Raw genomic sequence first — 12,433 nt, 5'->3', positions numbered from 1 at the left:
CACATTCAATCTCAGTCTGTTATCCCATGTTTCCTTAAATTGTTTAGTAAAGGTGTGTTAACTTTAATCTAAATGTATAATGGTGTATATTGTTTTATAATTGGTATTCTTAAAGTAGACCCATTGCACAGATTAGCTCAGGTCTATTCCTCGAGCCTCCCAAGGCACACCATTGAGTGTGTACAGGGCCCAACCAGATGGAGGCCCCACCTATTTTAATTCCCTTTACAAGTAAAATGACTGCAGCAGAGGGGTGGACAGAGGATTCTCACCTATCCAACATCTCCACTGGGAGACTCAGGATCTCATTTACTGTCAACAACATCAGGTGCTTGGACACATAGGTGAGTGTTGCCTTCTCCCAAGTAACCCAGGGAGCAAAGGATGATTACATTTGTATGGTATGCAACTAGATTAGCATTTTATGGACACAACTATCATGCAAACCTGATTACCTATCTCCATCCCTGAGACGTTGAAACTGAGTGACAAAAAGGCACATTAGGGTTGGTCCCACTCTTGTACCAGGAATCAGGTCCTCCACCATCAGAGCTGGCCAAAAGTCGATGTTCAGTGGTGTACCATACAGCCTAGAAAAAGAATCCAGGTAAAACTCACATTACAAACATGGCGCTAGACTGGCATTTTGCTTCAGGCTAATTCTCTTTGGAATGTAGGTGTTTTTACAGAGGTTACTTAATCATTACAAACTTTTTTTGAAAGTCAAAACACACACAATGATTTCTCATCAAAATAATTCTTATGATCTCACAACCTCCAAAAATGTTTTTGACCTGCTCACTAGGCAGCTTCTCAGATTTAAGATTTCAAAATGTGTCTGAGACACAGTGAAAAAAAATATTGGGATGAGTAGATCCAGCTCCGACCCAACATTGCCTTCCTCTTTGAACACTAAACAGAATAAATATACATTTTTCAGCTACATTATTTTAGTAAAGAAAACAGCAGTTCTAGTCAGGGCCAGCTCCAGGCACCAGCCCAGCAAGCAGGTGCTTGGGGCGGCCAACGGAGAGGGGCGGCATGTCCGGCTCTTCAGCGGCGGGTCCCTCAGTCCCTCTTGGAGCGAAGGACCAGCCGCCGAATTGCCGCCGAAGACTGAAGCGGCGGCGGTAGAGCAGATCGCGATCACGGCTTTTTTTTTTTTTCTTTTTGCTGCTTGGGGCGGCAAAACCCCTGGAGCTGGCCCTGGTTCTAGTGGATTTGGAATCTAAAAAAAAAATAATTGCAGTATATTAATAAGGAGACCAATCACTTTGTATCTAGATCAAGTGTTAAAAGACATAATATTTCTAGTCTGTAAAACTAGAAAGCCAGTGCCTCCCGTATTCTTTAGTTTTAAACTGACTGATTATTTTAATGAAACTGTTTCTCTGGTCAAACTGTACGGGGAGACTTTGGCAAACCAGTAAAGTGCTTAAAACCACTATGGCTTATTGTTAAAAAGCAACCTAGTCAGCAGGCTGTAAAGTGGCCATGCATTTTGACCAAGGCAGGAGGGGCGGGGGGTTTAGGGTGCCTCAGAAAGGGGAGCTTGACCCCGCGTCCCTCCTGATAAGAATTGTGTTAAAGTTGCTGATACATGCGTTTTAAAAGAATAGAATATGCCCCAGGAATGTCTATTGAGGTCTCAAGGTTGCAAGTTCTGAAAAAACCCACACCTGGTTAATCAATAATCAGAAGGAGCCTCTTGCTTGCCCAGTGGAACTGTTTGCGTGACAAGTTTTCTTTAAGGGACATGTCATTGTATTACTGATGTATAAATAAGGGGAAAAAGCTTGAGATAGGTGGGACTCTCCTTTGGGGGGACTCTTCAGGACTGGTCTCTCCCTCTGGATGCATCTTGTGTTCCCCACCGGCAGATGGGCTGCCACTGTGCCACTCGAGAGCCACACTCAGCTTTGGTAATTATCAAGGGTTGGGGGTGTTTTACTAATCTTGTTGCGGACGTGTGTAAGTGCTTGAGGCTAAGTAAAGTTTAGCTTTAAGTAAAAGCACTCTTGTGTTGTCCTGTTTGTGCCAGCCATCTATCGGTCGGACGGCTGTGTCTCCCCTGATTTATTTCCTAACATCTCCTCGCACAGAGTAAAAGTTACCAAGAGCTTTGGGTTAAAAAAAAACCCGGTAACACTACATACTGCTTTGATTTTTAATTATATGAAATCCAAGAAAGGATCTCGGAACACTGCAATTTAATGATTAATGTCGTTCATTAACATGGATAATAAGTACACCTCTACCCCGATATAACGCTGTCCTCGGGAGCCAAAAAATCTTACCACGTTATAGGTGAAACCGCATTATATCGAACTTGCTTTGATCTGCTGGAGTGCGCAGCACCGCCACCCCCCTCCGGAGCACTGCTTTACCGCGTTATATCCGAATTTGTGTTATATCAGGTCGCGTTATACTGGGGTAGAGGTGTAGTTGCCAGAAAATCAGGAATAGAAATTATACAGGAGATTTTCTACGTCCCAATCAAAGTAGATATATTTCTAAAGTGTTCCTAAAACATCAGACAATGTGGATTTTTAGTAATCACATTCAGCAAAATAAAGGTATCAAATATCTGCTATTGCTCTTGATGCAAAGAAGACCAGCAATAGGGCAATCTTGGACTATTTATTATTTTTATTTGTATTAAGGTAGCATCCACAGTGTGTGAGGCACTGTTCAAACTCACAGGGCCTGATGCAAAGCTATTGAAGTAAATGGCAACCATTCTAAAATGGATTTTAGATCAGGCCAATAAGGAGCCACCCAAAGAGCTCACAGCTCAAGAGAAACACAGTGACAGGTGAAGAGTGTTGGAGAGGGGTTATACATATAATCACATTTCTTCATTATTTTTATGAGGCCTTTCCTGCTTTGAAAGTACTTTTCTCTTTAAGTAAAGCAATGATGGAGACCTAACATTTATGTCTTATTTATCCTAGCTCAGAAAGACACACACAGGCCAGGTTCTCTGGTGCTTTTCAGACACTTTGTGCTGCTCACGAGGCGGAAAGGTGTTGCAACCTAGTCACAAATTCCCAACAGAAAATTCATCTGGCATATGGAAACTCCCTGCTGGGCATAAATATTCCACAGGTAAGTCTGCACCTCTGTTCACCCGCAGCACAGGGAGCGTGGCAGGACAGAGCTGAGCAGAGCATCACTAATCCTCCACTGATGCAGGTTTCTCATTAAAGACCTGTACATCAGTAGCAGAAATTAGAATATTCCAGCAGCAGCTCTACCAGTGGTGTAGGAGCCAGGGACAACCTTCAGAGTCAAAGAGCCAGTCTTTGCCCGACCCCTGCCCGTCCTGCATCCCCCTCCTGCTCTGAGCAATGCTCTGATGCGGGAGAGAGCCCATTCTGTTATCTAGACTTGATACGCTCATCACAGCTTCTTGACTATGTCCATTCAACTGAGTATGCTCTAGGAATTATTTTGGGGGAGTTCTATGGCCAGTGTTATACAGGAGGTCAGACTAGCTGATCACCGTGGTCCCTTCTGGGCTATGAATCTATGAGTAACAGTGTAGGATAGATATAGCATTATTTTGGGCGGTGATTGCTTAGAAAGGATATATAAACTAATGGAATTACTTTATTTTTAAATGGAACAATATGGTTTCTTGATTTATATGTTCACATTTATTGCTGGCTATTTTCTCAAATAAATCTTTAGTACCCCCATAATAAATATCAAAGCCAATTTGCAGCTTTAGGGACTGACCACCTCCCATTAAAGTCCATGGAAAGAGTCCCATAGACTTTAGTTATTTGTGGATCAAGCCCTAAAGGATAAAGCTGTTAATTTGTAGTCTTTTGTTATTGACAAGCAGGGCCGGCTCCAGGCACCAGCAAAGGAAGCAGGTGCCTGGGGTGGCCAATGGAAAGGGGCGGCACGTCCGGGTCTTCAGCGGCGGGTCCCTCAGTCCCTCTCAGAGGGAAGGACCTGCCTCCGAATTGCCGCCAAAGAATGAAGCGGTGTGGTAGAGCTGCCGCCGAAGTGCCGCCAATCACGGCTTTATCTTTTTTTCTTTTTTTTTTGGCTTCACCGCTTGGGGCAGCAAAAAAGCTGGAGCCGGCCCTGTTGACAAGTATTCCAACTAGCACTTCTCACAAATGTACTTCTGGGAACAACATGCCTGACAGACATTCTTCTTTGTTAGGTGGCCTGAGGGTTATCTTGCATTTCCTATACATATATTATGCTATTTCTATTTGTAACATTTTCTGTTATAGGACTTGTTCTCACTTATGACTGTGAGCTAGTCCGAGTTTTCTGTAATAAGGCCAATTTCTGTTCTGAATTTTCACCATGTTCATCTGCCTAAGAAAAAAAACCCTATATTGTCACAGCACACAAGCAGCACAATATTATATTTCTACATGGAGTTTCTTCTTCCCGCAGCTGGGTTTTCTACATCCCTTTATCTGTCTTTGAGGATCCTTTTTGTTTCCCCACCCTGTCCCCCATCTCAACTGAAGACTGAATAGATTTCATTGGTTTCATCAATGTTACACCTGGTTGGAGAGGATCACTGTTCAGTAACCCACGACAACCCACCCCCTTCCTCCTCTAGAAAGCAATGCAGAGCACTCAGTCTGTACTGGCCCAGAGAAATGAGACCAGAGAAAAGTAGTGCTCTTTGTGCAAGATAATTACTGCTAATTCTGCTCTGAAACACCTTAATAACAAAGCTGTAAGGATTTCTTACACCAGGTACTTGTTCTAGATTACTTTAGTTAAAACCACTACTGTCTTGAATTATTCCTAACATTTTATTCCTAATATGTTATTGACAAAAGAGGAAAGAACTAGAACAGGCCTCTTGGGGAACAATTAAAAAAAAAAACAGAGGGAAGATGATTATTTTTCTCAAGAGCATTTTCCCACTACTTCGGCTCAAGTTCTAACAATAATTACACTGAAAAAGATGTTGGGAGGGTGGACATGGAAGGCAACAGGGCGTGGAGCAAGAGGGAGTGGAGAAAGGAGTGTGAGAATGAAAACTTTTCTTTTGAAAAAGACTTTATCAGCTTGTTGACTTGATTCAAACTTGTTAGCACTAAGACCTGAGATTGTAATATTAGCTCAAATGAGGAAAATTGTATGGGGATATACAGTGCTTAAAAATCATAACTGAATAAGACAAGTGACTCTTCAGGACTTTTTTTAAGCTACAAAACTAACTGAAGTCCTGAAGTCACACTGGATAAATGAATGTCTCTCTACTGGAAAAACAGAAGAGATGACAAACAGAAATAGTCAAAAGCTATGTAAAGTTTCTGGGCCAAGACTGTAATAACTGGGTAGGTGCCTGAAGTCAATGAGATCTGCTGGGTTTTCAGCACTTTTAAAAGACAGACCCACTTATTTATGGATTCAAAGCCTAACTTTAGGAATCTCTTTTCCAAAATCTTGGCACAAGAGACTACAGTACTTAATGGATAAACTAACATTCAGAGTACATACTCACAGTTCTGAAGTAACAGAAACACAAACGTGAATAAATACAATTTAGAAATAACAATATGTAAGGGAAAATTACACTAGGAAATAAAATATAAAATGATTATGGATTACTGGGGAAAAAAAAAAGACATTTTACCTGGGATAAACATGTAACAATTTGCAAATACTTTTTGGGCTGCAAATTTGCCATGAGGGTATAAAAATCATATTTACTACTACAAATGACAGCATTTCCCCATGAAAAATTAATGGACTTGCATGTAAATGTTTCTGCATGTGAGAGTGTGAAAGTGAAAATCAATAGATCTAGCTATAAAAATGGGCTTTAATGAAAACTCCAGATCTGAGCCCTGAACTATGGGGAAGGGAGCGAGATCAAATTTTGCAACTGAATTTGACAGCCAAGTTTCCATCTCTGTTTACAAGTACCACATACAATGGAACTGTGTTGCTAAATGTTGACCACTTTTGCTCTTAGCAGATTCTCAGATGATTTAATCTCTTTTGGTCTTCATTACTGGAAAAGGTGATTGTGCAATCTTCATCTTCCTCAGAAGCCTGCTGTAGTAGGATTCTGAAACTTGCAACCGCGGTCTACATGTTTTAGCATCCTGACACTGGCTGCTCAACAAAAATATTCACTTTTATATTTTGGTTTTGACCTGCCCAGTGTGTTTCTGACATCTAGACACATTTCATTCAGCTTATGTTCCACATTGTCACCTTTTAAAGTTTCAATTTTTAGTCATAGAATCCATTGAATGACAGATTTCTGTGCTTATGTTCCTACTCATTGAAATGAATAGCTTATCTCAAAATGCAAACCAAAATGCCTTATCTGTTTTTAAGTCACATCTTAAAGCTTTCTTGTTCACTGTTGCATTTTTATCAGTAATGATAATTGTTTTTGTTTTATATACTTTTCTGTACTTTGAAACCAATGATGCGTACAGTGCTACATAAAAAGCAGTAGTGCTGTATATTTTTTGTGTAGGATTATACAATTTTAGATTCCAATTGCAGTAAACAAATTACTTACACATTCAATATGAATACTTTTGAGTACATTTTATTTGCACAGTAGGGAATCAGTGCACAGTATTGATTCACATAGCATTACTGTATTTTCCACTCCATGCATCTGATGAAGTGGGTTATATCCCATGAAAGCTTATGCCCAAATAAATTTGTTAGTCTCTAAGGTGCCACAAAGACTCCTCGTTGTTTTTACTAGTACTAGTGTTTCAGATGGAATTAAATTCAGGGCTGTTAGCTACGCTGCTATTTTTAGTCCACTAGCTCAATCAGAACTAGCATGGGTATGTCTGTCCAAGCTGGAAATTACACCTCAGCTTCAGTGCAGACATTCCCTTAGAGAACGAGAAGCTAACTAGCCATGCCATTGACCTCCCCCATGCTTTTTACAACACAAAGGGAAGGTTGAGTTGCTATTTATTTTGTCAAGCTCTCGAGAGATCATTATAAACAATTATTACTTCCTTATTTCATCATATTTAGAGGCTGGTGAAAGAAAACATAAGTTTAAAAAATCTGCCATACTGCATTATCTCTATAATGTGTTATATATGTTAAACACCTCTGCAAGCCATGTACAGCTAGTGAGACTTTATTCTAGTAAGAAGGGTTACATACATTTTCTTGGAAATGCTCAGAGCCTTCATAAAAAAAAAAAAAATCAAATCCCTGTATTTCTCCATAAACATAAGCAAAAGGATAGAGCGCCAGGCACCTTAGGTCAACAGTTTGAATCCAGCTTAGGTCAGGGATGACAGAAAATCATTACCATCTGACTACTGTTTGTTAGCCTACATGGAATGAGTTCATCATCACAGTCCACTTCCAAATGCACAGGTGTTTCCATCAGAAAAACCAATAGTGTTAGTCAGGAGGGCACTAATTATCAGTATCATTGGGAGTCCAACAGAGAAGCAAATAGGCATGAAAAATGACCTATCATTTCACTTTTAATTATGGTCCCTCCAAGTTAAGGTTGAGGCACGATAGAGAGACTAGAACCACATTAACACGGGGAAATGCTTTCTGCTGTACTCATTCTGCAACAGATCTTTAGTAAGGTCAATCTAGCATTTGCCATTTAAATTATTATTATTTATACCACACAACCAACATCCTTTCTGTTTGCTTGACTAAACAAAAGCACTTTCAAGCTAGTATTAGACATAACATCACTGGGTTGGGGGGAAACAAGACAGTAAGGAGGAGACTGCAGGAGGAAAGACGGGGGCAACTCATCAGTGAGATAATATTGGAACTCATTGAGGACTAATGTACTATTTGGTGGAAATTTGTTCCATTACCAGATCATCACAAATTAATATCTCTGCTGACTCATTTGTTGACTAGGCCTCACAACAGCTGTGGGTCCTGAGGAGTAATTACAGTGATCAGATCAGTGTCTTTGTGAACTAGCTTAGGAAGGGGATTCCTCATGTAAAGAGTTCAGCATGGAGTCAGCCCAGAAACAGTTGTGGGAGAAGCAGATAAGCCAGGCATCAAGAAAGAAATGAAAGAATGGCGTGTTTGACAGTAGGTGGGGGAAGCAGAGAACATTTCAGAGGACAGATAAGGAGTTTTGCTTTGTCCATATTAAATTTAAGTTGATGGCAATACATCAGAAGTAGATGTGAGATAAATCATGTGAGATGCAGGACTAGGTGAGGAGTGTCAGATAAAGAGTAGAGAGGTAGCTCTGGTCTTCTTCAATGTACAGACAGTAGCTAGGAGTATGTGAGCACACGAGATCACCCAAAGAAAAGGCATACAAATCAGAAGAAGAAGGAGCCAAAAACAGAGCTCTGCTGGACTCTACACTAAAAGGGAGAATAGAGGAGAAGCCACCTAAAAGACACTGAAAGGGTGATTAGAGAAGAAGGAGAACCAGTAGAAGACTGTATAAAAAAAAGAAAGGATAAGATGCTGAGAAAGAGGATATGATCAACACTGTCAAACACAACTAAAAAATTAAGGAGGATGAGGATGGAGTAGAGGTCTATAGATTTGGTTAAGAAAAGCTTGTTAGAAATCTTGTGCAAGCAGTTTTGGAGGAGTGGAAAGGGTGGAAGCCAGACTGGGGGCAGGAGATCCAGGATGGAGATGATGGAAAGGAACTCAAGTAAAGAGCTATAAATGGCTCATCCAGTGTGTTTGGAGATGGCAGGAAGGAAGGAAGGAGGAGAATAGCTGGAGAGATAAATAGGACTGAGGATGGGGAAACCTTATGATGCTTGTATGTTGAAGGAAAGAAGCCAGAGGAGAATGACAAGTTAATTAGAAGAGTAGATGAGAGGTTAAAAGTGGGGGTAAGAGAGTTCAGATGGGAGATGAATGGGGTCAAAAACGTAGGTGGAGCACTTGAGGAGAGCAGGCAAAAAATGTCAGTGCCAGTTATTGGGAAGAAGGAAAAGGGCTGAGAAAGGCTGAGGGAAGATAGAGGAAGAGAGATAGAGATCTGGAAGGAGAGAGATCTCATCAATCTTGTCTGAAAAAACAAGAAAGGAAATTGCATGGAGAGGGAGAGAGGCGTGTAACTAAGATTTTAAGAGGGAGTTTGCAGTTAAGCAATTTTAAAACCATTTAAAAACAGACTTGCCATGGCCTCTGATGAGACATTAAGATATAGTATTAACTGCCATGTATCACACACAAAAAGTGTATTTTCACTAATACTCACTTTTTCAGCTTTTCTCTAATGTTTGGCTCTTTAATCTCATTGTGAAGATCCTCAAACTTCTCAACTGAGGTTAAATTACAGAAAACCCTATAGTCAACGTATGGAGGAATCCCATGGTCACGCCCCCTCTGGATATTCGTAGCAGCCAGATCCAGAGCCACTGAGTGTGCCATGGAGAAAAGCCTCTCGGTCAGCTCCAGGTTCAAAAGCTGAGAAGATACTCGCATTTTACCAGCAACGCCAAAAAGGCCACGCAGGAGTGAATCAATGCCACCTTCCTGGATTATCCGGAATGGTGAAAAGAAAGCTTTGTGGAGTGGAAGGTGGCCTTGTGGGATTTCTCCAAAGGTCTCATTCAAGCGATAAAGAATCGGATTGATCAATGTGTGGCCAAACCTAAAAGCTGCAGTTGCAAAGGCATTAATAATCCCGGCATTCACATTGGGGTTATAACCGTTGTAGTCACCCAGCATCTTCATGCCATGGTCACCAAGGATCTTGGGTAGCCAGTGGCTATAGGTAATATGTTGCATCTGCGCACCAACAATCTTTCTGACTTCATTGTAAATAGTATCTCCATCCCAGTGTGGGTTCATTTTCAACAGTGCCCTTGCTATGCGGTTATGTTCACGGAACCACAATGTGTGCATGGCTGTGAGGCCCAGCTGCTCATTGGCTCGGTGATCTCCTGCAAGGAAGCAAGGTATAGAGCTTTCATTTTCATCTCTTGTGCATTCAGTCGGGGGACCTGTGGCAAATGGTAATAAGTGCTTTCCAGAAGATGGGACAAGCAGGCCTTCCTTGAGGAGACCATGTTGATTTGTATTATCCCTTAACTCTTCTGACTCCCTGTCAGAGCTTCCATAAATGTTAGAAGCATCGATATATGATGTTAGATGGTTTATCTGCTCCCTTGCATAGACTGAATTCATTATTAAAGAGGTCATCCCACTTCCACAAACTGGGCTTGAGCGAACAAACAACATGCATTTAGAATTTGTCACTCGGGGATCATTCTGAGGAATGATGATGGGGAAGCAAGGTGGATCATTAGTACACACTGAGCTACAAGACTGTCCATCAGAAAAACGAGACATACTCAGTGCAGGCACTGTCTGATCCAAGTCATGGTCTAAAAACTGGCCCCACTGCATGAGCATATGCGTGTACCTATCATCAGGAGTTATGGTCTCTGTACCAATCATTTCTGTTGAAATAAGCCTCGGTAGTGGAAGAGGATAGCCATTATACAAAGAGTCATGACTGACACTCCTGGGTAAGTTAAAGCCATTTTCGTACACAGGTTTAAGGATCCGTTCGAAAGCAATCAAAGAGGCACCCCACATTGGGTGCTGTAGGTTGTTGCATGTTCCATCGTAGCTTCTGTACTTTTGATGGAAACAGATGTCAGAGCAGTTTGGGAAACGCCTGTGAGCTGTACATCCAGAGAGATTGGCAATCAGACTGAGGTAGTGTGGGGAAACCAGGTCATTGTAGCGAAACTCTGAAACACAACATTTGAAGAAATTAATTGATCTCATATAAAAGAGAAGTGTAAGAATCCATGCAAGATTCTTAAGTTCAATAACAGGTTTCAGAGTAGCAGCCGTGTTAGTCTGTATCCGCAAAAATAACAGGAGTACTTGTGGCACCTTAGAGACTAACAAATTTATTAGAGCATAAGCTTTCGTGGGCTACAACCCACTTCTTCGGAAACAAATTTATTAGAGCATAAGCTTTCGTGGGCTACAACCCACTTCTTCGGAACAAATTTATTAGAGCATAAGCTTTCGTGGGCTACAACCCACTTCTTCGGAACAAATTTATTAGAGCATAAGCTTTCGTGGGCTACAACCCACTTCTTCGGAAACAAATTTATTAGAGCATAAGCTTTCGTGGGCTACAACATGCATCCGAAGAAGTGGGTTGTAGCCCACGAAAGCTTATGCTCTAATAAATTTGTTAGTCTCTAAGGTGCCACAAGTACTCCTGTTATTTTTAAGTTCAATAGTAATTAATGGTGTTTATACCTAGATAAAAGTCTCTTTATCTTAAAGTGTTTGTCATGATATAGGCCTTACTGAATTTCTGATAGACTGTGGGTCTGCTCCTGCTCCTGGAGAAGTTAATGGCAAATCTCCCACTAACTTAAACAGTGGTCAGGATTGGGCTGTGGAGGAAACACTGAAGCGATAGCAACAACAGCTAAAGTGGGGCGTGATGTGAATACCAGAGAGGGCTAAAAAATAATATACAGAAATGCTAAAACTCTATAAAATAGGTTTGAAATGTGGGCAGGTAACAACCAACTGATATTTAAGATGGAAAATGCAAGCTAATGTAGCTGGAAGATGAGGGAGGAGGGAGAGAAGCCTTATCAATGGGAGGCAGATATTTGGAAGGCAGTAATGCTGAAAGAGGACTGAGAGTGATAGTGCAAATTAAATTTGAGCTAGCAATGCAACATGAGAGCAAAAATATGATTTTGTTTCTGTTTTTAAAGCAGAGACATTGTCATGGACTAGGGAGGTAATAATAGCTGATGAAACCAGACCGAGAATACTGCATTCAATTCTTGAACCTGAATGACAGAAAGTTTTAGATAAACTGGAGAAAATTCAGAGAAGAACTGACAATATTTAAAGGGCTGAAGGGATTGATTTATGAAGAAAGATAAAAAGAAATTTAATAGCTTGGCCAAACAAAGGCTAACGGGGATATTAGAACTGTCTACGAGTATTTGGCAGATAGAACCATCAAAGAGAAAGAATGCACCAGGGGATGAGAATAAACTGATAGGAGGAAATTGGGCAAAGGAACACACAGGGTGAACATTAGAAAACTGTTTTTAAACAGAAAAATATATTAGCCTACAGAAGACACTCCCACTGAAGATGTCAAGTGTCAGAGGGGTAGCTGTGTTAGTCTGGATCTGTAAAAAGCAACAAAGAGTCCTGTGGCACCTTACAGACTAACAGACGTATTGGAGCATAAGCTTTCGTGGGTGAATACCCACTTCGTCGGATGCAGTGGGTATTCACCCACGAAAGCTTATGCTCCAATACGTCTGTTAGTCTATAAGGTGCCACAGGATTCTTTGTCACTGAAGATGGTGAATGATCCATCATTTCAGTAATTTAAAATTGAACTGAATAAAACACTGGAAAGTATACTATAGGAATGAATCTGAGATTGGCATGGGATAGACTACTGGTAGAAGTTTTTATATCCTCT

General features: G+C 40.9%; 1 protein-coding gene across 1 annotated transcript in view; it reads right to left on the bottom strand.

Annotated features, from left to right (window-relative positions):
• PXDNL (peroxidasin like) overlaps positions 1–12,433 on the bottom strand; it is a 317,299-nt gene that overhangs the window by 44,847 nt on the left and 260,019 nt on the right. Inside the window, exons 18-19 of the mRNA XM_065398307.1 lie at positions 9,200–10,703; positions 456–590 (exon numbers count right to left, since the gene is read on the bottom strand). Of these exons, the coding sequence (XP_065254379.1) occupies positions 456–590; positions 9,200–10,703 (1,639 nt within the window). The remainder of the gene's footprint in view (positions 1–455; positions 591–9,199; positions 10,704–12,433) is intronic.

Source organism: Emys orbicularis, chromosome 2, assembly GCF_028017835.1.
Source record: "Emys orbicularis isolate rEmyOrb1 chromosome 2, rEmyOrb1.hap1, whole genome shotgun sequence".
Classification (NCBI taxonomy): Eukaryota; Metazoa; Chordata; order Testudines; family Emydidae; genus Emys; species Emys orbicularis.
This window is presented reverse-complemented; position numbering and strand designations above follow the sequence as displayed.